General features: G+C 49.9%; 1 protein-coding gene across 1 annotated transcript; it reads left to right on the top strand.

Annotated features, from left to right (window-relative positions):
- Positions 1-1,943: 1,943 nt before the first annotated feature.
- Positions 1,944-26,332, top strand: GEN1 (GEN1 Holliday junction 5' flap endonuclease). The gene is made up of 13 exons (XM_036748611.1): positions 1,944-2,104; positions 2,863-3,046; positions 4,483-4,659; positions 5,488-5,598; positions 11,729-11,802; positions 14,093-14,184; positions 17,687-17,837; positions 19,736-19,772; positions 19,872-19,952; positions 20,487-20,617; positions 21,865-21,926; positions 23,279-23,443; positions 24,259-26,332. Exons 1-13 carry the CDS (start codon positions 1,944-1,946, stop codon positions 25,506-25,508), a joined length of 2,676 nt encoding a protein of 891 aa, XP_036604506.1. The 3' UTR covers positions 25,509-26,332.

The following is a 26,332-nucleotide window of genomic DNA, read 5'->3' as shown; positions in this document are numbered from 1 at the left end:
CAGCCCTGTCCTAGTGAATCATTCTGTCTGCTTGTGCTGAAAAAGCAGCCCTAGGAGCTCCCCTGACCCGGGAGCCCCCCTGACCTGGGAGCTCCCCTGTTGTCTCTGAGTGGGAGTGTGCATGTTTACATTGGAATTAAGAATATCTACAGGGATAATTATTTTATGTAAATATACCTCCCAAATACACATACATACAGATGTGTGTGTGTGTGTGTGTGTGCGCGCGTGCATGGCCACCATTATTATTACATGGCACTTCAGGAAGCACTTCCTTTAAAGCGGCTGATACAAGGAGTTGTGTGACCATATTTTCAGATGACAAAACTGAGGCTTGTAACATTTGAATTCACTTGGAGGGAGTCACACGGCTCATAAATGTGTGTGCTGGACCTTGAACTCAGGTCTGGATTCCAAAGTCGTTCGATATACTAGCTGCCTCACCCTAAGCAAAAGAATGGACGATCAATAACTTAGGCCAGACACCATGCTACGTTTTGGGGATACAAGACAAAAATGAAAGAATTTTGACTCTCAGTGGCTTTTTATCCTAATGTGAGAGACACAACCACATATAAGGATGTGCAGGAGAAATACAAAGAGGATAAGCAAAGTGCTCAATTAAAGGGTGGTTGGGGAGGGAGGAGGGATCAGAACAGACCATGCAGAAGGTGGTGCATCTTGAAGTCTAAAGAGAGGGACTGTGAAATAGGTGAGAAGCCACAGTGTGGGGGATGCATCATCATAGGATGGATCCCAGGTGGAGGCTGTTCAGCCTCTGGGGAGACTGAGCTAAGGTAACAACCGTGTGAGCCGAGAGAAGGGGACAGATCAGGAGTCTGAGTGTGAGTAATGAGCCAGGTAGGAAGACTTGGAGGCAGTTGTAAAAATGACCAGCATGTGGTGCAGCAGGGAAGTCCAAACAATGACCCTCAGATTGGGGAGTAAAGAGGTTTCGGATCTTGGAGCCATTGAGTGGTCCCTTTGGAGAGTGTGGTTTCAGTCTAGTGATGAGGACAGCGGCCCACCTGCAGCGAGGAATGACGGATACAAGTGGAGGGAATGGGGGGAGACATCTTTTTCTAGGAGTTTGGCTGAGAAAGTGAAAAGCTGTAGGCTGGTACCAAGGGGCTGCTCCTCATTGATGAAAACCCTTTTTCTTGCCGTTATGGAATTGCCCTGAAGGACTCCATAGGCATGGAATAGCTTTCTGCTGGCTCTTCATGCTGCCTTCTCGTCCTCAGACCCTGGTGTGGATGGGACCATCAGCCGCCGCTGTCGTGGGGGCGCTGCTAGGACACACATGGGAACAGTTCCCCGGTTTATCCCCTGGCCAAGGGCAACTGAGACAGAGGCTCCCTCTCCCTTCCTCCATCCTCCCCAGTCACTCCCCTCTCCATGGCCTTGGCTGGACTTGCATCTCATGGCCCGGCTCCTGTTGGTCTTGATTGTTGATCCAAGGCCTACAGAGGGTGGGGGGGGGTGACCCTAATCCCATTTATGTGCAGGGACATTCCACTTCATCTCCTGGCTCTCACACTTTTCACATCAATGTAGGATTTTCTTCACCTAGCTCGGTGCCAGGATTCCATTGATCAGTATTCCTGATAAAGGGAACCAGGTAAATTGTGTCTTATCAGTCACTTTCAGTGTATCCCTGGGATGACTCACATCACTCCTACCCTTATTTATTTCTTCTAAAAAGACAGACACTGTGGGGCCTAAGTTCATACTTTCCTATGTCTGTTCACTGTTCTCCATGGTCTTGAAATGTCTAATTGTCGATTATTGAATCATGCCAAATTTTTTAACTGAGTACTAGTGAAGGGACAGTAAGACCTTTTCCATGTAATGACTAGATTTCTTATTTGGAACCATTGAACACTTCTGTTAAACAGCTTTCCTACCCGCGGTGCTTTGAAATCGGCAGCAAGAAGACCAGAATGGGGGTGAATGATCTGTGGCCGATTCTGGAGCCTGTTAAGCAGCATGCCCATCTCCAGAGCCTCCAGGGGAAAACCCTCGCAGTTGATCTGAGTCTCTGGGTGTGTGAAGCGCTCACAGTCAAAAAGATGATTGGCACCGTTGTCAAACCCCATCTCAGGTGTGCAGGGGTTTATGGAGCCACATCCGTCCACCGGCCTTGGCTCTCACGTCTTACTGCTTCTGTTGGGTGTGGTAGGGTTGAGTGTTGAAAGTGTAACGCCCCTGAATTTCCTGCTCCTCATTCAGTGTGAGAAGACAGGCAGATGTTTCACTGCACATTAATTCTGTGTCATCTCGGTCCATGTCTGGCCACTGGACCCAGATGGCTCTGGAGGAGAGAGTGAGGCTGGTGACTTCGCACAGCCCTGCCTCACTTAAATCCAATTCACTTGCAAGTCATGTCCACGTCATGGTCCTCTGAGAACAAAGGACAAACAGCAACAACTGTTCTGTGTCAGGCACTGTGTGAGGGGCCAGGGTATAAAGACAAACATGAAACGTTCCCTCCCACAAGTTGATTGTATTCTTTTGGGGCAAACAACACAGACCCATGTAAATGAATCTAAAATGTAGACAAAATTGATCCAAAATCATTTCCTGTGGTGGAGGGGTCAAGGAAGTCCTTGTACAAGGTGGGTTTTCTAGGCACAGGGAGGCATGAGGTGCAACCTGCCTCCAAGAAGGTAGAGAGACCTGGGATAGAAGGGAGTGCCTGGGGACAGCGAGCCAGGCAGATGGGAGGGACGGGATAGACGTGATGGGCAAAGAGGATGAGGTGTCAGCAGCCAGGCCAACCGTGGCCAAAGCCTTAGGGCTTAGGCACCTGCCTGCTTTTGTCAGCGTGGCCATTCACGTAAGCCTGTTTGTGCCATTCAGGAACTTGTTTTTTCGGATCTCGTCTCTGACTTTAATGGGAGTAAAATTGATCTTTGTTATGGAAGGCGACGCTCCCAAGCTGAAAGCGGATGTGATGAGCAAAAGGAATGAAATGCGTTATGGGCCCCCCCAAAACCAGGCCCGCAGGCCCAAAAGATCCTGTTTCAAGGCCGTCTTAAAAGAGGTGAGCAGCCACAGCCAGGGCCCATTCTGTCCACAAAGTTAGGAAGCAGAACGATCCCCATGTCTGATCAAAGGGGGAAAATGCTTGCTAAATTTGGTCTTCTGGCGTCAAGTTTTCCGTAGCATCTTTATACTGAAGAGAGTCTGTACATGGTGAGATGGTGATTCAGAATCCATGGTGATTCATAGAGCAAGATGGGCTTTGGTCTAGCTCAACGCATCATTGTCTTTCTTTTCTTACTTAAACTGGTAAAATGTTACTGCTTATCACACCTAGCAACCCCCCTCCAAATTTACAAGACTTCTCTATGTTTTCCATTTGATTGTGATTTTTATACTGCTGCCTCAAACAGGGAATATGCCAGTTGTTATTACAGAAAATCATATTTACTTACCATCATCAAGTTTGGTCTTACAGACCCATTTGCTCTATACAAGGCACTTACTATCTAATACAGTGGGTTTGGCTCTTCCTTCTTGAGGAATTCCCTTCCTACCACTCCATTTGTTACAAGAGGTCTTTTTCTGACACATTCTTAATCGATGGATTGGACATGGAGGATACGAAGAACAGTGTAGTCTCTGAGGACAACGTCCATACTCTCAACCACAGCTGAGGTACTTCTCAGACAGAGCTTCCTTCATTTCCCATTGGCTTAGTTTAGGTAAAGAGAAATGAGGAGGCATAGACAGGCCATAGTAACCATTCAGTGGTGTTAAAAAAAAAAAAAAGATCTATGCTGTTGCCGTCCCAAAGGTTGCTTTCCTTGACTTTGAATGTGAACATTTGACTTTTTCATGCCAGAAGACCCAAAGGTAGCATGGCGAGGGAGTCAGAGACTGGGGCGGGCATAATGACTTACCCAACGTCACCGAGGGAGCGCTCTCTGGCAAAAGGCAGTAAGCTGATCATCAGCTTTTAACATGGCTCTCATGGGTGGACAGCGAGAGTCCAAGCGTCAGGGCCACATGAGGAATGGAAAGTGGTTGGTCATGTCCTAAGGCTGTTGAGAAATCTTTTAAGTGTTAACATCGAAACAAAAGAATGTGATGTTGCAATTCAGGTCACTCATTCAGAGACTATTGAAACTGCCTTATCTGTGGCCATCTACCTGTCTACTTATCCATCAGTCTATCTTTCTGTCTTCTATCACTCTATCCATACCATTTATCTGTCCTCTCTCTGTCTATCTGTATTATCTATCATCTATCCATCTGTATCATCTGTCTGTATTATCGTCTATATATCATGTATCCCTCTAATCTGTTTGTTTGGAATTTGTATATTCTTAAAAGACAGTTTTTTAACTTATAAATTGCTACTACTTTGGGCATCATAATCCCTGGAGGAAACAGGCTAGTGCACACAGTAGGAACTTAATAAATGCTTATTGGCAGATAAAAGCAGCCCCTGATTTTGATTGATTCCGTTCCTAGTGCCTTGACATGTTGGAGTGTTTGGGAGTTCCTTGGGTTCAAGCAGCTGGGGAAGCTGAGGCTATGTGTGCTTACCTCAATGCCCAAGGCTATGTGGACGGGTGCCTCACCAATGATGGAGATGCTTTCCTTTATGGGGCGCAGACTGTTTATCGAAACTTCACTATGAATACAAAGGTATCTATTTTCCTTTATGTATGTTTTCAAGAATTGATTTTTTAACCTATTATTATTGCCAAGCGATTTAGATTGGGGGGGCGGTGCTGATATCTGGATTTCCACATTGTTTAAGCTCCCAAGCCAGCCTCAAAGCCAGTGGGGTCTGGAGGCGGCCTGCCTTGGAGGCATTCTGGTGGGTGGCCCCCGGCAGGTGGGTCCCTTGTCAGAGCTTCCTCTTTGGGCGCCCCCATGCCAGTGAAATCACAGGTCTCATCCCCAGGGCCTTCAGCTTCTCATCCCATGTTTCAGCTGTAAGTCAGGAGCACTGGACACAGCACACGAGTAAATCACCACCGGCTGTGCCTGCTCAGCCCTTTTCACCGTAGATACGTCTTTAGCTCTTGCAGTGATAGAGGCCAGTGAAGAAGTCCATTACGCTGATTAAGAAAGTTCTCCGGCGCTGTCGGGTGCCACAAGGACCTTGGCTGTGCAGCCTGAGATACCTGTGTGTGTGTCTCACACAGCGACTGTGTGACCAGCCTTAAGCAGGTTGGCTGCCCCCCCGGGCTTCCCCCTGCTCATCTAGAGAGGCGAGGCTTCTTAACTTCTGCTGGGTCCTGGACCATTTCGGCAGGCGCTCTTGGCCCCAGGACTGGACAGTCCTCCCTTCCATCTCTGATATTGTGATTTTGTTTGTTTCTTCTACATACACACATGTGCAAATACAGAGAGTTCTGGATGGTATTTTTGGAGAAGACTTAGACCTATTGGGATCTCTGGATATCAGCTGTTCAGAAGATTAAACACACACACACACACACATCACACACATTTCCTTTCTTTCAGGACCCCCACGTGGATTGCTATACGATGTCCTCAATTAAGAAGAAGCTGGGCTTGGATCGGGACTCCCTGATCGGCCTGGCCGTGCTGCTGGGCTGTGACTACCTTCCAAAGGTAAGCTGCAAGCAGTTGGTTTTGTTCCATATTCACATGGTAGCCGGCCCCAGCCTGTTTGCCTCTCCTGCACCAGCCCTGTAGCTCCCAACAGGCTGGAGTGTGAGCGTTCCTTTTAATGTGGAAGATGGTGATGTTAGCTCTACTCTTGATTGCCATTGGCCGAGAAAAAGACATTATGACAGAGCAGCCATGCTTGGTACCCATGCGGGTTCCCAGACCCTTCACTGCCAAGGCACTCCTACTGACCTCCCCAGGACTGGGACCCACAGGTTTTTGCTTTGGGCATGTTTTGTATTTACTTCCAAGTGTACGTGTGCCCCCGCCCTCACTCACCCCAGGAGGGAGTCAGCCCCTCAAAGGCAGGAGCTGTCTTCATTTTTGCTTCTGTAACCCTAATCCCTGGAGTAGTGCTTGGAACATGTAGGACCTCCATAAAGGTTTATTGAATGAACGTGCAAAGCCAGTGGTTCTCAAGCTTTTTGGCTCTAGACTGTTACATTCTTTTACTTGTGTGGGTTAAAGCTGTTAATGCTTACATATTGGGAATTAAAGCAGATCAGTCTTTAAAAATATGTGTTAATTCATTTAAAGTAACAATAAACCCATTACCTGTTGACATGAATAGCATGCTTTTATTCAAAATAACTATTTTCTGAAACAAAAACCATAATTAAAGGCATGGCCTCATTTTACATGGTGTTATCAGTTTCTTTAATGTCTCGCTTGATAAGAGACATCTGGATTCTCTCAGCTGCTTCTGCATTCAGTCGGTTGTAATGTGGTATTTGGTTGAAGTATATGAAGAAAATCCTGCCACACAGACTATGGGCAAGTAACATCTTAATTTTATCGTGACGATAGTTTTGTCCTCGAGGCCCCCCTTGACAGGGTCTCAGGTAGGACCACACTTTGAGACCTGCCTTACAAAACCATAAATTCCTTGGGTTTCACAGCGCACCTTCCTGATCTAACATAGCACAGTGTAGGGGATGTAGCAAGCGCTAAATAAACATGTTAAATGAATGAATCCCAGGAGGTGGAGACATCAGCAGCCACCTCGCCCTCTTTCCCCACCCCCGACGTGGCCAGTGTTTGAGTAAAACTATGAGTCTGGTACAGCTGTGTGATTAAAAATAGACCATGAATGGCATGTCCACCAGATGTACTGGGTCATACATAAAGTGACCAATGGCATTAATAAAACACGTTATGAAACCTGACTTCTGATACCCATGTGGTCCAAACTGGGGTGGCCATCATGGCATTGGAAGGATCTCTAACGATTCTTACCTCCACACAGAAAACGATTTCTGGATTTTATCGGTGGTAGCCCTCCCTCCCAAAAGACAGCACAATCTCTCTCCAGATCTATAGGGGCTCTTTGGGGGTCATTCCTAGTGCTGCCATTGGTGTGAGAGGCCCCTCCACAGCGAGGCTAACCCTCAAAGAACAGACAGTTTCTTTCTGGCCCATGTAGGGGGCTCTTTATCTTGGTATAGAGCTGGCCAGAGCAGGTGCTCCCCTGACCCAGCCTCAAACCCAGCCTCTCAAACTCTGGCTCAGAAAAGTCACCCCATGTCACAGGGATTCCTCAGTAAGGCTGAAGTGGAGCCCAAATCACAGGCAGGAAATTTATGTTTGTATTTTTTCTATAAATTTGATGGAATATAGGAACTGTTTTTTCCTTATGTAATACCAATCCTTGGTGCTTCCTCTGCTTGTTTTAACACCACCTTCCCATGTAGCTTTCTGCTTTTGCATCTGGTGTCTAGAGTTGCTATTACTTGGGAACATCCCATCAAGGCTGATAATGCAGAATCACTTCACTTTTCTTGGTGGTGTATCATCTATCATTGGCCTCATTGATGAAACACTTGGGCTTCTTACTTCAGAGCTACAGTATGGGTTAGTCATTATACTAAACAAGCATGGTATGTAGGTAGCAGGAGAGTCTTGATCTTGGTGTCAGGAAGACCTGGTCCAAGACGCTCCCCAGGCTCATGAAGTTAGAGCTCTGTGAGGATCAGGGGTGTATACCCTGCGTGTAGTGAGGTTATCCTTATGGTTTAGGACTCTGATAGCCTAGAATGACTGAAAAGGTGTTTGTTAGCACACGCCGTATGCCAAACCTTGTGCCCAGTTGTGGTAGAGATACAAAAGCAGGCTCTCCTTTTTATAATTTTTAAAAATAATCAAATGCTCCCCCCATGCATTTATTTTCTTTCCTTTCCTCCTATTCCTCCACTTCCAGTTAAAAAATGAAAAACAAACCTGTTGTAACAAACAGACGCGGTCTAACCAAGCAGGTTCCTGTCCTGGCCGTGCCCCTGTGCATCGTGAGGCCGTCCTGTCTCTGTCTCTCACGGTGAGAGCCCATTTCATCCCGGGCCTGTGGAACCCTGGATGGCCCTGGCCCTGATCCCGAAGTCCTGACTGAACTGTCTGTGTTGTATACACTGACCTCCAGGCTCCCAGCTCTCCACTGTCTCATTGCTGCTTGTTCATTCTGCGTGCTGTCCCCCTACTCGGCTCTGCTAGTGAGCCTTGCAGTCTCTGAACCAGCAGGAGATTTTCTTGTGGTTGTTCCTGTGTAATGTACTTTGGTATCTGTTACTACCAGGCCCTCTTCCTTCCCAATTTTTTTTCTTTATTTCCCTTGATACTTTTAACCTTTGTTCATCCAGATAAATTTATTTTTTTTTTGCCTCCATCAAGTCATCCTTTGGTAGTTTGGTCGGCACGACGCTGAATGAGTACGTTGCCTTCGAGTATGGTGTTATCTTTATTATATTGGCTTGGCCTATTCGTGTTCTATTCATATTTGTCCAGTTATTTTAAGTCAATGTTTGTGTAAGGAATGTCTTGTGGTTGTACTCTTGTACTTAATGTGTGTGTGTTTTATCAAGGCCTCCCAAACGAGTCATCATATCCAGTCGGAATTAAAAGTAGCAGTCGTCTTCAGACTTTCCTTCTGTTTCATATGACTGTAGATAGCTTTGGGTGGCTAAGCAGTGCAGCGGATGGAGTGCTGGGCCTGGAGTCAAGGAGATTCATCTCTCTGAGTTCAAATCCATCCTCAGACACTTCCTAGCTGTATGACCCTGGGCAAGTCACTTCACCCTGTTTGCCTCAGTTCCCTCATCAGTAAAATAAGCTAGAGAAGAAAATATTCCAGCATCTTTGCCAAGAAAACCCCGAGTGGGATCATGAAAAATTGGATACAACTGAAATGACATAACAACAGCAACAACAGATAGCTTTGATTTCTTCTTTTGAAAACTGCCTGTTCCTATCCTTTGAGCGTTTATCAACTGAGGAATGATTTTTGTTTTTATAAATTTGACTCAGTTTACTATATATTTGAAAAATGAGCCCTTTATCAGAGAAACTTCCTGTAAATTCCCCCTCCCCGGTTTCCTGTTTTCCTTCTAATCTTGGTTGCGTTGATTTTGTTTGTGCAAAACCTTTTTAATTTAGTGTAATCAAAATTATCCATTTTATTTCCCATGATCTTCTTTGTCTCTTGTTTGGTCATAAATTCCTCCTTTATCCATAAATCTGACAGGTAGAATTTTCTATGTTTCCCTCATTTGCTTGTGGCATCACCCTTTATGTCTACATCATGTTTCCATTTTGACCTTATCTTGGTATACGCTGTGAAATGTTGGTCTATGCCTAGTTTCTGCCAAACTGGTTTCCAGTTTTCCCAACAGTTTTTGGCAGATAGTGTGTTCTTGCCCCCAAAGCTCGGATCTTTGGGTTTATTCCCTTGTTAATTATGTCCTGTTTATCCCATCTTGTCTCAGTTTGTATCTAGCTTGTCTGTTTGTTGTCTCCCCCAATGGATCATAAGCCCCGTGAGACCGGGGGCTATTGCCTCTTTATACCCTCAGTGCTTGGCACATGGTAGGTGTTTAATAAATGTTTATTGGGTAATTGCTGAGGAAGAAGCCACAGTTGAAGCCCGGTGGTTCAGGCTTCTTTGATGTTATGACTGTGAGGTCTTCTGAGGCTGGTCTAGAAGGACAGAGTGAGATGTACGGTATTATTGGTCATTGATTGAGTATTTTTTCATTGAGTATTTTTTTAAAGTGTTTCCAAGTTCATAACCAGGTTGTACGATGGGCTGGAAAGTAATCCCAAAGAGGAGGCTGTGGTGGGAGAGGTGCTTGGGGTTCTGTGACGGAAGGCCGGGCTTGGACCCTTCACCCTCATGCTACCACGGCCTTTCATTTTAGAGGTTCTCTATTCTAAAACAGCGAATGAGCAGAATGTCGCTGTTTGGCCTTGGAAGACCTCACATTGGAAAACCATTTACAAGGTTCAGATATGAGGGAGAGTGTGGACGTGAGTTTACATGTCAGCATTTCACAGAGGGCACCAGAGTCATTGTGGGTCCCTCGATTGGTTGTTTGTTATAAAACTTCTATCTCTGGAACATGTTCTCTGTTGTGCTGAATTTCTTTAAATGAACAAATAAAATGCTTCTTAAAATAATAGTCATTTAAAAAAGTAGTGACGTATATTGAAGCCTCATCATTGGGGGAGATGCCCTTGGGCTCTGGAGGATTCTGTAGCAGGAAGATAAGCCTGCGGGGCTGCATAGGTTTGGAGGGTGGTCCTCTTGATGGATCCAGGCTATTCCTCCAGTGTAGGCATCACTCCCCGAGCCTTCGGCAGCACTGTCCAGCCAGGCCCCTGGAGCAGCCGACATTGCTCTCCTCTAGGTTCTAGGACTCACAAGCCCCGATGTGTGTGCTTCTCCCTTTATAACTATCAGCCAACCAGACTTCTTTAGCCTTTAGGAAGGGGTCCTCAAACCCGGGGGCTCCAGCCAATCTAGCACACATGGCAGAGAGGAGAGCGTGTGGCATCTGCAAGCCCTTGGTTGTAGGGGGCTAGCTCTGAGATGGTCCGTGGTGAGAGAGGTAAAGGGCAGGTTTTCCTTTAAGCCTGAGCCTGTTCTAGCTACCCTTGAGGACGTGCAGAACGGCATGTGGAGATCCAGCTGTATCTTGGTAAGCCTCCTAGACCTGTGGAAGGCAAGACTGTATAAGATAAGAGGTCCTGGGTCCGGAACCACCCTCGAGGCTGTAATCTGCATGGGAAAGAACAGAAATGTTTCAGTGTGGGTATCTGCATGGGAATGATCAGGAATGTTGCAATATAGTGAGCATAGTGTATCTTAGCTACATGGGCTACGTGAGACACGAGGCAGGATGTCCCAGTAAAGTATCAAAGCAGTCCCTGTAAAGTAACAAAGCAATGCATTAGGTAATGGTTCAGAAGCATTAGGTAATGGTTAAGAAACAGTATAAAAATCTGTTGCTTGCTTGAATGAAGTTGAGTTCTGATTCAGACTCCGCCCGACTCGTGTCATTGCATTTCTCCACGGAGCACCTGAAGCTGCTGATCGGCTTCATTTGGTCTCCCAGTGTGTTCTGCCAGCGTTTCCCTTAGATACAGCACAGCTACCTCAGTGTGTCTTGTTGGTCAGCTCCCCAGGTGGACCCTGCCATCAGCTGTCCTGGGGACACTGCTCCCGCCCCAGGGGAAACCTTGCTGTGCTCCAGGGTTTTGCCCTCCTCCCAAATGATCCCCCCTCAGGAGCTGGGCCAGACCACCCTCTCTCTAGGCTGACAGGTGTATTGCCTGATTCTAACGAGCTTGTCACTTTGATGAGCCCCTGTCCCCAGGTGACTCAGTCTCCTCAGCCCCTCCAGGCAGTTCCTGGGCAGCATCTCCCCATGCAGTGGCTTTGGCCCTTTCCACTTGGATAGACCGTTATTTCAGTACCTTCGTTGGTGGATTCAGTAGAGATGTCTAGTTTTTGTTCACATATCGCTGATCCAAATTAAACTCTTGACCCCCTGTGGTGTGGAGCGTCCCCTCATGCTACATTCAGGGACATTGTCTAGGGCACCAGAAACCGTACAGAAGACCTGAGCCCCCCAGTCAGCCACAGTATTGCTGTCTCCGTCTTAGATAAGGCTGTGTTTGGCGACCATAGAATGGATCCACTCATTTCCCTAAGGTTTTCCTTTAAAACGATCATTGAAGAATCTGCCGCTGAGTATTTGGTTCCCATAATTAATGGAGCATTCCTTTTTTTTTGTTCTTTTTGAAGGGTGTCCCTGGTGTTGGAAAGGAGCAGGCATTAAAGCTCATACGTGCTTTGAAAGGGCAGAGTTTGCTGCAAAGGTAAAATTCACAATAAACCCCATAATGTCTCCTGGGGAGTTAGAACTCAGTGCTTCTCCAGTGTAATCACTGGCCATCGTTGTGTGTTGAATTTTCTTACTCCCCAGTCTGGCCTCGTCGGGAGTGGACTAACAATTCAGTTTGGGGCAGCCCCATTTAGGGGACACCTCAGAAGGCTGGGGGAGTGGCCAGGGGAGGTCAGTGGGGCAGGGCAGAGTCCTGGGGCCCGTGATGTGAACAGACTTGGGCTGGTGGCCCTACGCGTTCCTTCACTGCACTTGCTTAGAGGGCAGCCATGTAGGGCAGGCCTTAGACTGGCCCTGACCCAGCCCCCACCTGTGAACTAGGGCCAAGGAGGGAAGGAAAGAAGCAGTGATTGAGAGCTTAGTGTGTACCAGGCCCTGTGCTGTGATGCCAGGAGTACATGTGCAAATAAAAGGGAAGATGGCTCTGCCCTCAAGCAGCGTACACTCTCATGGGGGACGAGTGGAAGGGGAGGAAGGAAGAGAGGAAAGGGAGGCGGGAGGGAGGGGGTTTAAGTGCCTGCTGTGCGCCAGATGCTGTGCCAAGCACTTTACAACTTTATCTCATTTGATCCTCACAATAACTAAAGGAGATAGGTGCTGTTATTGTCCCTGTTTTATAAATGGGAAAAATGAGGCAGATGGCTTTAAGTGACTTGCCCATGTCACACAGCTAGCAAGTATCTGAGGTGGGACTTGACCTCAGGGTCAGGGATGGGAAAGGATGAAGGGAGGCTACAAACTGATTTCAGGAGTCACTCAGACATGGAGTAGAGGGAAGGGCTTGCAGTTGTATAAGGTGATCAGAGTGGGGAGGCCCCAGGTGCGGGTCGGTGAAGGGTTGGCAGTCGAGAGAGGCCAGGCTCAACTCGCTCTGAGGGAAATGTCCTCACGCAGATAATATCCCCGAGGGTCGGAGCCCTGGGCTCAGGAGTGCCCCATGCCAAGGCCTCACACCAAACCTGAGATCTCATGGGGCAGGGATGCTGAGAATGGGATTCTGGCTCAGGGCAGGGGCTTGGGCTCTTCCAACTTTTATTTTCAAAGTTTGTTTTTGTATTTAAAAAGCTGCTTTGTATTCACAGATTCTAATGTAAAGTTCTGCATGTTCACCTAGATTGCATTTTTTCCCAAGAAAGCCTCAGGAGTGTAGGCTCAAGCTTCCTCTTTTGTTTTCTTTATTTTTTCTGTACCTCTTGTTATGAGTACCGCTGTGATGACTCCATTTAGGAATAAACTATTTCAAATAAGTCTGGTTGTAACAGCCTGCCAACAGCCAGCTACTTTCAAGCAGATTGTTTCAATGCAAGAAAAGGCAAATATGACGTCCACACGGTCTGTAATGCCTTCTCATAAATTATGTAATGCCATTTTATAAATTAAACTCAGCAACCTCCATAATGTTACATATTGAAGCACGTGTACGTACCAGCTCACCAATGTTTTTTCCTGGCTTGCCTCCTCTGGAACATCTATAGATAGTAAAATAAAAAGCGCGGTCCACATTCCAACAATCTTAACTCATATCTCACTAACGCATACGTTGTGATTCCTCTGGTACAAGGAGGGCACTGTGAGATCTGCTTTCCCTGATATTCATTGTCAGTCTACGAAGGGAAGATAAGATTCTAAAGTCTGTACATGAGATTGCGTGTTGTTGTGTTTGTCCTTCGTTTTTGAAGAGGACTGTGGCATCAGGGAAGTGATGACATGACTTGCAGTTGATTTTGATTTGAGTGAGGGAGGGCTGTGCAAGGTCACCAGCCTCACTTTCTCCTCCAGAGCCATGTGGGTCCAGTGTAGAGGAGCCCTGCCCCTTCTAACTTCTTTGAGAATTGTATTAATTGCATCTTTTGAGAGAGAAATACTGGTTTTCACAGTCTCCTTGCTTTCCCAACAGAAGGGGAGAAGGAGGCCAGGTCCTTGTGTGTGTGGCATCTCTCCCTCAGGTGATGGTGCTCCCCTTTGGCCAGTCCAGGACAAGCCACCCTTTCCTGGGAAGGTGGATTTGTCCCAAGCATCTTGAAGGCTTTAATTCAGGGCAGTGTACATCTTCCCTCTGGTGTGGGCAAGCGAGTGGTGTCAGGGCCAGTTTTCTTTCTGGACTTGGGTGTCCTTGTCTGTAAAGTGGGGATGATCTGGACACTCTCTGCTGTGTGGAGTTGTTGTTAAGAAAGTGATTTGGAAATCTGATGCCTGAGAGAGAGCTGAGCTGCCCCGATGCCTTGGCCCCCCCCCCCCCCATTATTGCTTTGTTACCTTCCCAGGTTTGATCAGTGGAAGGAGGAGTCCAACAGCCTTGACCCACCACCAGTCGCAGTTAAAAAGCCAGCACATTGCTCCGTGTGTGCCCATCCAGGTAGGTGGATGTTTTTGGTGTTCAGTCAGTCAGCCGTGTCCAACTCTCTGTGACCCCATGGACCACAGCACGCCGGGCCCTTCTGTCTTCCACTGCATCCCAGCATCTGTCCAAGTTCGTGTTCATTGTTTCCATGGTACTGTCTGTCCATCTTTGCCTTTCCCTTCTCCTGGAGCCTTCCACCTTTTCCACCACCAGGGGCTTTTCAATGAGTCCTGTCTTTTCATTGTGTGGCCAGAGCATTTCAGCTTCGGTATTTGACTCTCTAGTGGATGGTCTGAATTAATTTAAGTATTGACTGATTTGACCTTTCTGTTGTCCAAGGGACTCTCACATCTTCTCCAGCACCACAGTTCGAAAGCATTGATCGTGTGGCTCAGCCTTCCTTATAGTCCGGCTCTCACAGCCGTACGTTACTACCGGAAAAACCATAGCTTTGACTCTGTGGGTCCTCGTTGGCAAGGTGATGTCTCTGCTTTTCAGCATGCTGTCCAGATTTGCCAGAGCTTTCCTTCCGAGGAGCGAGCATCTTGTAACTTCATGGCTGCAGTCACCATCTACAGTGATCTTGGAGCCCAAGAATATAAATTCTGACACTGCTTCTCTCTCTATTTGCCAGGAAGTGATGGGACCGGTTGTCATGATCTTAGTTCTTTTAATGTTAAGCTTCAGGCCAGCTTTTACACTCTCATCAGGAGGCTTCTTAACTCTTCTTCACTTTCTGCCATCAGCGACATGATCTGCAAATCTGAGGTTGCAGATACTTCTCCTGGTAGCCTTGATTCTGCTTTTGATTCCTGCAGCCTGGCATTTCTCGTGATGTACTCTGCATGTCAGTTAAATATAAGGTGACAACATAGAGCCTTGTCACATACTTCTCCATACTTAACCCGTTAGCTGGTTCCGTGGTCGGTTCTACTCATTGCTTCTCAGTCTGGATCCAGGGTCCTCTGGAGACAAGTAGCATGAGACCATATCTCTGAGGACGTCGCACATTTTGTTGCGCTCTATCAGAGTCGGTGAAGCCCCAGGAGATGTTTTCCTGGAACTCTCCTGAGGATTCTTCCTTCTGTATAATCACAGAATTCTCTAAACTGTCAGAAATTAGAAGGTGAGGTGCTGGGGATACTTAGCCCAAAGGCAGCCGGTACTGACCTTCAAGGAACTTACTTGGTACTAGGGTGATCCTAGCTCTAGATACATTTTCTTCCTGGCCTTGTTCCTGATTTTCTGGACTGCTGCTGCTACCTTACCCTGGACCTCCCCTCGCACCCAGGGCCCTTTGCCCTTGATCTCCCACCACTCTTGTGATGCTTATCATGCTCATCCCCCCATCTCCTGAAACCCTTGCTTTGCAGAGGGGCCTAGGCTGACCTTCCCTCACTCCCTTCCTGGCTTTGTGGACATCAAAACTGCCCAGTGTACTGGTCTCAAAGAGGGTGTGCCAGATGACCAGTTAGGGAGCTTGAGGGGAGTAGCACCCCACATGGCCCACTTCTCCTGGTCTCTTGGCCAGACTAGATGGTCATCTCCTGGCAGCTGGGCACCTGATCCACCCCACCCCCACCACAGCAGCCCCTTCTGCCACCCATATAAATGAAATGCGGGGGAGCAGGGAAGAGACAGGCACACCCTGCTTCTCCAGAGCCTTACCTGCAGGGATGTGGGAAGGAGGGAGAGGCTAGCTAGAGCAGCAGCATAGGGAATCCTGGGGATGGGAAAGGTCCTGCATAGGCCTGGGCAGTCTACAAAGGGGGACATCCTTCCCAAGGCTGGGACCTCCATGCTGCCTGCCTAGACTCTTCTCTCCTCCCCACTCTCCCTCTCTACTTCCTGGTTCCTTCTCTGCTCCCTACAAAATTGACCAAAAATGACCTGTCTTAAGAAACCCTCTTTGGGTTCTGCCACAGCCCCTGGCTGTTGGCCTGTCCATCTCTTTCCCTTCCCAGCCATCCACACTCTGACTCCATTTCCTCTCCTCTCTCTCTCTCTCTCTCTCTGCCCGTGGGCCTCTGAGCTCATCACTCAGCTGCAGCCACTTTCTCCAGAGTCCGCAGTGGTCTTTTTCAGTGGCCGTGTCCGATCGACTCTTCTCATCCTCTCAGCCACCTTGGGCACTTTGGGCTTCTTCTCCTCCCAGATCCTCTCGACTCTAGGTGTCCCCAGAGTCCTGTCTCCACCCTGGCTTCAGTCATCATCTCTGCATCATGATTCCCACATCTCCATCACCTGCCTTTGGTTAGGCTTTACCATCAGGACGTCCCAGAGCCATCTCCATGCATCCACAGCAGAACTTAGGACCCCTCCCTCTAAACCTCCCTCCTGCTGCCTCATTCCTGTGGATACCCAAGTTGACAACCTTAGTGTCCTCTCTCTCACTCACCCTACTTATCTAATCATTTGCCAAATCATATAAATGAATTCTCTGCAACATCTTCTGGATTTCTCCTTTTCTCCCTGCTCCCAGAGCAGCCACCCTGGTCCAGGCCTTCCTACCTCTCCTCTGGACTGTGCCGATAGCCCTGTGAGTGGTCCCCCGGCCCAATCCGGTCCTTCCTCCGCAGGTTCCCTGGCCCGCTTCCATCTTTCTGCTCTTACCCCAGGCTCCCCCATATACACCCTGTGGCCCAGCCTCGCTGGCCCGTGGCCGTTCCTCAACCCCACACCACATTCCAGCTGTCCTCTCTCTGCTTTTCCATTGACCGTCCACCATGCCTGTGGAACTCTTCCTCCTTGCTGCCATCTCTTAGATTCTGTTAAGACTTGGCGCACATAGCGCCTCCTCCAGGTGGCCTCTCCCATCTCTGCAGCCTTCCCCTGGCAGCCAGCCTCACCTTCCACCCCCTCTGTGGATGTTGTGCACGTACACTTTGTTGTGCATTTGGATGGGGGCTCCTGGGGGATGCTGTCTGTCTTTTGCCTCTGTCTGCATCCCCGGCTCTCAGCCTTGGCAGAGGTTGAATAAAAACTTGTGGTAGGTTACCTGATTGATCTTCATCTCTTGTCTGTCTTGTGTATGTTGTATGATATACTTGTTATATCATTACAAGGGTAACGTATATGGTGTGTTAATAAATACACATCTACCTGGGGCATGTGCTCAGAAATTGTTTTGCTGATAGGATTGCACCATCAAAAAAGTTTGGAGAGCCTGGCTTAGAACATAGGATCAGAGTGAAAGTAGCAGGAGGTAAGGCCAACCAGTTTGGGGAGTCAGGTGTTGGATTTTCTGGGGTGAAAACTAATGAAGCTTACTTTGATTTTTCTTTGAAATTTGGCATAAATTTCCAGTAAAAAATGGGTCCTCTAAGGCAGAAAGTTAGCATTAAAATTCAGTCTTTGTTTTGAATCTGGGACAATCATATTTAATGTTTTTTTAACTCTCAGTACCCTAATTAAGATGTTTGTGGGTGTTGTATGCATTTTGATAAATGAAGTTGAATTTGTGTGCAGTCGATGTTGAGAAGTGGTTGGTGAGTTGGTGGCTTGTGTCTCCTTACAGGCTCCCCCAAGGACCATGAGCGTAACGGGTGCAGACTGTGTGAAAGTGAGAGATACTGTGAACCCCACGATTATGAGTACCGCTGCCATTGTGAGTGGCATCACATGGAGCACAGAAGACAGCAAGGCTCAGTCGAGGACGGCGTCAAGAAGTAGGTTGTTTCTCTTTCTCCCACAAGCCACTGTGTGGCAGCTTCCTGTGTATGGTGGGCATCTTGTCCACAGTGGCTTGGTCACCTTTGCCTGCGCAAAGGACAGACCCACACGGGACAGTCAGGTTCTGCTCAGCTCACCAAACCCTGGAGGTGGCCAGAGTGGGACAGCTCGCTGTCGATGTCAGGCATGGCCCAGGACAGAACTTCTGCCAGAGGGAAGGACCCTTGGGCCTGCTTTGAAAGTGCTTCTTTCTACAGATGTGTTCGACTCTGTGATGCCTGAATTTCCTCCAGTTTGATGACAGTGACTACCCTGTAGACAAGTTCCCGGGGGGACGCTGAGCCCTGCCCTCAGGATGCTGATGCTACAAAGAGCCAAACTTCCATCCCCAGTCACTCGGCTGGTTCCTCCCTTGTGGAGGTGGCCCGCACAGCAGCTCCTTCCCTCCTTACCAAGCATTCATTAAGCTCCTTATGTATGCTGAACACTGTGCAAAGGTCTCTGCCCTGGAGGAGTCTGATGGGGAAGGCCACAACCAGGCTCTATCCAGAGTAGATAGAAGGTGATTAATCGAGGGAGGGGGCTTGGGGCAGCCTTCTTGTAGAAGGGGGGATTTGAGTGGGGACTTAGAGGTAGCCAGGGAGGTCAGTGGTCAGAGCAGAGGAGGGAGAGCGTTTCAGCCCTAAGTGACAGCCAGAGAGAATTCTGGAGCCCAGAGGGGAAGGGTCTCATTGGTGAGACAGCCGGGAGGGCATAAGGGCTGAGACAACCGGACAGGGAGGCGGAGGCAGGTTATGAAGGGCTTTGAACGCCACACAGAGCATTTGATATTGGATGTTGCAGGTGTTGGGGAGCCACAGGAGTTTGTTGGCTGGGGGGTGACATGGTCAGGTCTGCACATTAGGATAATCCCTTTGGTGGCTGGATGGGGATGGAGCGGAGTGAGGAGAGACCCGTGGCAGGCAGACCTCCCAGCTGCTACCGCCACAGTCTAGGCATGAGGGGATGAGGGCCTGCACCAGGGGACAGAAGGGGGCGTATTGGGGAAATGACACAGAGGCGAAATCACAGGCTTTGGCAACCTCGCATATGGGGGAGGTGGTGAGAGAGTGAGGGGTCCAAGATGACCCCTGGCTTGGGAGCCTGAGGGACGGGGAAGAGGGTGTCGCATCGATCGTAACAGAGAAGGCTTTGTTTGAGTTGCCTCTGAGAGCACCTTGTGTTCTCTGGTCTCCTGGTGCCCCCGGGCCTTCTTGGAAGAGGGCGAGCAGCCCGCGTTGCTTGTGGTCCGGTAGTTTTTGATCATGTGCCCTACTCAGTCCTCCCTCATTGTCATAGTTGCTTCAGCTTAATTTGGCCACAAGGGGAGGTCCTGGGCCCTCCGTAATTCTTGAGAGTACTGCCCCAGCCCACCCCAGGCCCAGAGCTGCTGGAGGAGTCTGAGGGGTCACAGTAGGTCGGACCTGCCTGGGGGCCTTCACAGCTGGCTGGGAGCCTCTGCTGGACCTCGGCCTTGAAGGGCCCCAGAGGAGGCACGTCCTTCAGAGAACACCGTGACACTGCCCCCTGGGTCATCGGGCCAGTCTGAGCTTCCATTTCCCAGAGTTTTCAGGTGTTCATAGCTCCCCTCGTCTCTACAGAGAGGTCACTGAAGCATGAGCACCCCACTTTTTCCATGAGCAGTTGGAGGTCTGGAGAGTCGAGTTGAGCTGGCTGCAGAAGTCTCATACCTGCTCTGAGCCCCTGGCCCAGCCTTCCCCACTCCCGTGCTGCCCTTCCCAGCATGGAGGTGACCATCCCCTGGGGAGGGCTCTGGCCTGGGCAGCCGAGGAGGCTGAGACAGCCAGCCTCATCCTGCCACCCTCTGACCTTTTGGTTTGTGCCTTATTTCCAGGAGAGCTTGCAGTTGTGAAGGATTCCCGTTCCACGAGGTAACTGCCAAGCTTCGTAACAGCACATTTGTTCCAGGGAGTTAAAACCGGTTGGAATTCTCAAGTCCTCTTCTCTTCGTTCTCCCCCTCCCTTTCTAGGTTATTCAAGAATTCCAGTTGAACAAGGATAGATTGATGAAGAAAATCCACTGCCAGAGACCTGACTTACAGTCTTTTCAGGTATGTTCAGGGATGGCGTGCCTTTGTCTGCACCCAGGCACTTGAGGGAGCCCTGGGAGGTTGGAGGGATGGGGAGAGCCCGGCCTGGCCCCCACAGGTAGCTTTGTGCTACCTGTGCCTTCCTCAAAGTCGGTCAGCAAGTGTCTGTTAAGGGCCTGCTGCAGGCCAAACACCAAGTGCTCCAGGACTGTCTACACAAGCTAGGAAAACCCCACACCTGGCACGGGTTTTGTGCAGATGAGTTGAAGTGAATTTGCTGCTTCCACCCGTAGACAGTCCCTTGGCATGGGGCAGCTGACCCCAGAGGAATCCACCATTGGTTGGCCTCTTCATTGGTCAGGGGCCCAGTCCTGCACCCCTCCATTGACAGCCCTTTGTAGACTGGGCGTCTTTGTGAGCAGGGACATGTGCTTAGCCAAAGTTCAGGCACACAGCAGGTGCTTTATAAGTGACTGACCGGCTGGCCTTGAGTTCACCCAGATGCTCCCCAGGAGCTAGTGTCTAAGTCCATGTTGCATTTGATTGACTTTCCAGATGTTTGCTTTGGAGAAGATGGAGTGGCCCAGGCACTACGCATGCGAGAAGTTAATGGTGCTTTTGACACATCATGACATGATGGAGAGGAAGTCTGGCCGGGTGGGTCCTGGCCAGCTGCGGCCAGTGCGGTAAGGGGCTCAGGCCGGGGCAGGGGCAGCTGAGGGACGTCTCTGTCCTCGTCTCTTTCTGGACGACTCTGGGCTCCCACTGAGCCGGGCCAGACGGCTCCCGGGGACCCTTTGGTGAACAGTTGCTTCTGGTGTTGGGCCCAGCCAGAGAAAGTGTCCAGTGCAGGTCATTCCTGTGTCTGGTCTGGGTTGACCAGTGCGAGAATCCTCAGATGCACTCCAAGAGTCATGGGGGACATAGTTCAGAGGCAGCCTGGGCAAGGACAGTGGCAGTCAGGAGACCGCGGCTCATGTGCCGGCGCTGACAGCATCCCCCCCACCTCCCTGCCTGTTTCCTCATCTGTAAAATGGTAGTGACAGGCCTTGTTCTCTCATAACAGCAGCTGGCAGAGACATGTGTGGTACTTTAAAGCTGACAAACAGCTTTTCTTGATCACCTCATGGGAGCCTCCCCACAGCCCTGTGAGTTTGGGAGTCCCAGTAACGTTTCATTTTCCAGGTGAGGAAACTGAGTCTGAGGGACCTAAAGTAACTCGGCAGAGCCACACAGCTAGCAGAGGTCAGAGGAGGGATTCAAAGTCTCTTGTCCTGATCCCTGGGCCCAGCCCCTGACATCACCTGCTCCTCACACCTACCCCACCAACTGCTGTGGTTATGATAAAAATCTGCGATAAAGGGAAACTGAGGCATGAAGATCCGAGCAGGGTCACTTTATTAGCAGGGCTAGCGATTGCCAATAAAAAGGACCCAGGATGCACCTGAGAGCCAGAGCATGTCTCTTCTTCCAAAAATGTCCCAGGGATGTTAACTGAATGAAGACTGATTGGTCTCATAGCGAAGGTGCTTTCACTGGGTTTGACTCAGAGCAAACATGTTGTGGTGGCTGGCTCGGCTTCCTTCCCCTTCTCCCTTCCACCATGAGTGGATGGGCAGATGCTGTGGTCCAGCTCCCTAAGTCTGAGCCATGAGTGTGCATCTCGTGATTGAGTACAGTGACTGAGTCATGCAAAGTGAAGTGGGGTCTCCTGTCTCCATGTCACCCCTGGGGAGTGGGAGGTGGAAACCCTGCTGAAGACTGGGACGGAGCAGGGGCTGGTCCAAGGCAATTGTTGTGCCTGTGCCAAAAGAAAGACTCTTTCCAGGATATGCATGGACAGGTTGATTTAGGTTCCAGTGTTGTGTGGTTCACCACATGATTTGTAGAATTCATCCCCATTGCATTAAGTGGGATTCTTTCTTCTTCCTAGGATAACCCACACCCGCATCAGGAACGGCATCCCCTGTTTTGAGGTCCAGTGGCAAAAACCAGGTACTCTTTGTGTGCTGTGGGTGATTCTTGGGTGCTGGACCTGGTGGCTTGCGGACATGGGGGCAGGGCAGGGCACCACCCCCTCCCAGCACATCCCCAGTCAGGCAGGGCCGGGTTGTGCCCTCTCCCTATCAGGTCTCACTCATGGGGACAGTGCTAAACATTTTCCAGCGGGCCCAGCAACATGGTTCTGAGGAGCAGAGAGGAGGACATTCCTCGCCACAGGTGCTTCTCTCCAGCAAAATGTGATTTCCTTCTTTCTCTTAATTCTCTTTTTGCCTTGTCCAAAATCATCATTGCTCTCCACCTTTTCTGCATTCGGCTGAGACACGCTTTTCCCTGTCCCCTCATTCACTCCGCTCAGACTCTGCCTGTTTCAGTCCGCACCACATGGCTGCATCTGTCTGCTTCCTTTTCCTGCCTGGGGGGGGTGGGGGGGCAAGGGGCTGGGACAGGTATCCCCATCCCCAGTGTGTCTGTGTATATATGTGTGTGCACCCGATGTGTGTGCGTGTGTGTGTGTGTGTGTCTGCATGTTTCTGTCTGCGTGTGCACACGTGTATGCATCCTCCCTGGGGTCTATGCCCAGAAGCGTCAGGCCCCGGGCTCAGCATCTGCTGCTCTCTTCCTGTGAGCCCTGAGCATGTCGCCTCATGAGCCATGGCTTCAGTTTCCCTTTCTGTAAAACAAGGGGGTTGGGCAGGGTGAATCTTCAGGTTCCTCAGCTCTGAAACTCTGTGACTCGAGATCTGTCTGGTGATCCTAGAACCTGTTCTTAGATCATATCAATGGGTGTCATTCAGTCGGCCAGTAAGCACTGATTGAGCACCTGCTGTGTGCCAGGCTCTGTGCTAAGCCCTGGTGATCTAAAGTCAGACCCTACCTGGTGGGAGCTGCCAGTCTGATAGGGTCGGTGTCCAGACAAGCTGTGAGTAGGATCCCTGGGATAGAAGGGGCAGAGCAGGGCCCCCACATTAAGAGGGAGGGCAGAGGCCTGCCCAAGGGGCATCTCAGCTGGGAGACTGGGGGGCAGAGAGGAGGAGGGAGAGCTGGCTGGGCATGGGGGTGACCCTCTCTGACAACACTAGCCTTGACAATGCCATCACGCTTTCCCTGACGTGGGAGAAGGGTGGACTGAGTGGCCATAAGGGCATTTCTGGGCGCTGTCAGTGGGTGCTGCTGCTACCATGGGGTCAGCTGTGGTCACCTGGCAATGAATGGTCATTGGCAGAGGACAGATAGTCATTGCCTGGGGGGATCCTGTTGAGATGAGCAGAGGAGGAGGGGTGGTTCAGGGAGGGTGGGGCGGTGGCCGTGAGGCACCTCTCAGCCCTCCCGCTGCTGTGTTTCAGAGCACTACGTGATAGCTGCTGAAGCTGTCCCTGGCACCGATGTCCAGCCAGGGCCACTTGCTGTGCTCACAGTGGAGGAAGCCTCCTTATTCGAAGCTGCCTACCCCAATGTGGTCGCCCAGTACCAAGAGCAAGTGCTAGAAAGCCGGGTGAAGAAGCCCAAAAGTGAGTCTGGATCCGGAAGGCATCAGGCTGGGTTCAGAGGGGACACTCAAGGTCTGGGACAACCAGCCACACCTTCATCCCTGTTCCCACTTGGCGTGGCAGGCCTGGCTCACTTTAGTCTGCACTGTGTGGGACAAAGGCTCACCAAGCCCAGGTCAGCCAAGCTGAGCTAGTGCCATCTCTCTGTCAGGGATTCCAGACTACCTCTCTCAAAGCAGGAAGACCTGGGTTCGAGTCTTGCCTCCTGACATATCCTGGCATGTGACTCTGGACAAGTCACAGTGTCTCTAGTACCCCAGGCGGCTCCCAGACTAAGAGCTCCTGGGCAGATCCTTGCTGGCATTGGCAGGAGGAGTCAACATCTCTCAGTGAAGTCACTGGTCCTGGCTCTGCCCCAGCTCTCCATGCCCTGTAGAAAGCTCCCTTCCATAATCTGTGTCCATAGGGCCTTTATGAGGGAAGACTGCCCTGGAGGGTGCCGAGTTGGCATGCTCCCAGTGTGTGACCTTGGATTGGTTATTGCCTGGGCATCTTCTGTAGCAGGAGGAACCATATGATGTCCCAAGGCTGGTCCAGGCCCGATTTTCTCGACTGTAGCGAACCTTTGTCTTACAGAATTGTTGGGGAACTTTAGAGTTGTTGATCAGAGCTGTGATTGAACAGGAGCCCAAGTCCCAATTAGGACCCTGCTGCGTGGGGTCAGTTATCATGGCCACAGTCCAGGACTGGCCAGAGACCTCCCAGTTTTGTTGTTTGTTTGTTTGTTTTTGCTTTTCTTGAAGAAAAAAACCGATTTTATTTCTATTTTTTCACAGGTAAGAAAAATAAGCCCAAGAGAGGTGATTTGCCAGAATTGGAGGAGGTGGCAGGTCTTCTGTCGCAGGTGAAACTCTCCCATGAAATGGTACCAGGGCAGAATTTAAAGTCAAACCTGAAAATTCCTCCTGATGAAAAATGGCAGCAGAAAACCACCCCAGCAGTGGACAGCTGGCTTTTCGTGGGGGCTCCCTTGAATTCCAAGGCCCGGCAGCCCCCCGCCCCTTCCCCTCTGAGACTCAGGACCGCGCAGCATGATGCTGCTGGTGATTGTTCATCGTCTGTGTCCGAGCATCAAGACAACAGCTCAGTGATCGAGGCCCTTCAGCTGAGCTCCATTGACTGGGAGGGCACTTCCTTCAGCGCTTCACCAGGTACACAGGCACCTACAACTTCTGCCCACCTCTCAGACCCTGGAGGGGACCCTGGGCAACTCCTTCTTGCAACAATATCTGGTGCTGGAAGTATCCATGACATACGTGGCCAGGACCCCTGGAATTCTGGCCCTGCCAGAGGGCATTCAGCTCTCGATTTGAACCTTCTGCCTCTAAAGGAGCGAGTGTGTGCCCGGGCCTGGGAGCAATCCCAGTACTCCTCCCCTCTGGATGGGTGTCCTACCCACTGGATAGGATTGGAAGCTTCATCACTGCCCAGGACAGAAGGGAACCTTGCTGCTAAAAGCAGGTCCTCTTGTGAGCCCCAGCAAATTGATCATCATCCACCAGGTAGGCTCCCAGTGTTTGGTTTGCAAAATGGCCAGGAAAAATCTGACATGGCACCCAGGAAAGCGCCGTTCCTTGAGGAGAAGCCCAGAGTGAACACTTGTGTGCCCCACATCCCCAGGAAAACAGCAGAGAGGCATGTGGGCCAGGAGCACACCCAAGTTCATCCTGAGTCTCAAACTGCTCTGAAGAGAGTCCCCAAAAAGAGTGTTTGCCTCCCCTGCAGCTCCTCTAATGAGGAGAATGAGCCAGCTGGCAGGAATGAGAAGTGTCCGTGTCCAAAAGGGAAGCTGTGGCCTCAGCAGCGCCACCCCACCTGTCTCCTGACCAATGTCCCCAAGCCAGCTCCCAGAGAGGCTTGTCAAGGGGCCGGGGCTCCCCGGCCAGCCAAGATCACAGAAAGCTCTCCACGACCAGCACTGAGCCCTTTTCCACTCCCTCATGGAGAAGAGAAAGATGCCAGTCTTGTTTTGGAGAGCCCCCTTCCTTTGGCTCAGAGGTTGAAGCTGAAATTCCAGAGCAGTTGACAAAGCGATCCTACGGGTACATTGTGTTTTGTCTTTTCTTGGAGCTAATGTCTGCTAACCTGAGCCCAGGCTGAAGGTGTCAGAACTTGAGAGAGGCCAGAGCAAAGACATGGCCACTCAGATGTGGTGTGGGCACTGCGTGGGTGGCTTCTGTATAGTGAAAATATCTTTACATGACATTATCAAGATGCACTTGGGGAAGATGATGTGTTCAGAATGAGTCTAAATTAAACTGTGGGGCAAGGTGGGAGGGAGGGAGAGACTCAAGAATGTAGCCTGACTGTTCCTGTTCCCAAGTTGTGAGAGCAGCAGCCGCCATCCTGTGGTTTCTGCCCAACCCAGGGATGGAGGAGGCTAGAGCCATCCTGGAGCTGTCCTGGAGCCTAGGCACTATGCAACCCCAGGACTCTCCCTTTCATTGGGAACCAAGAGCAGCAGGTGTACAACACGGGCTGTGAATCCTCCCGTTGATTCTCTGGTCACCATCTGACAAAGGACCAAGCCAGGAGCCTCGGAGCTTTCCAGCAGTTTCACCGGGAGCCAGACTCACCTTTCCCTAACTACATCCTGCATGGAATTTCCTTTTGTACGTGAAGGTAATTAAACTACATTTTAAACATTTTGCTAATTCATGCTTCTGACTAATTCAGGTCCCACCCCCCACCCTCCACATGTATATGTAAAAATAGATGATGCGACTGAGCACGTCTGACCTATATTAAGTTGCTCACTCTGTCAATGAGTGGGGAGCTGAGAGAGCGAGAGAGAAAATTGGGATCTCAAAATTCTAAAAAAATTAATGATAAAAATGGTCTTTACGTGTA

This window comes from Trichosurus vulpecula, chromosome 3 (assembly GCF_011100635.1).
Source record: "Trichosurus vulpecula isolate mTriVul1 chromosome 3, mTriVul1.pri, whole genome shotgun sequence".
In the NCBI taxonomy this organism is placed as follows: domain Eukaryota; kingdom Metazoa; phylum Chordata; class Mammalia; order Diprotodontia; family Phalangeridae; genus Trichosurus; species Trichosurus vulpecula.
The sequence above is the reverse complement of the archived record's forward strand: the minus strand, read 5'-3'. Positions and strand labels throughout refer to the sequence as shown.

Coding starts and splice junctions, on each gene's coding strand:
- GEN1 (XM_036748611.1), top strand. CDS start 1,944: ATGGGGGTGAATGATCTGTGGCCGATTCTGGAGCCTGTTAAGCAGCAT. Junction 4,660..5,487: donor ACTTCACTATGAATACAAAG/GTATCTATTTTC, acceptor CCTTTCTTTCAG/GACCCCCACGTGGATTGCTA. Junction 23,444..24,258: donor CCGGGTGAAGAAGCCCAAAA/GTGAGTCTGGAT, acceptor ATTTTTTCACAG/GTAAGAAAAATAAGCCCAAG.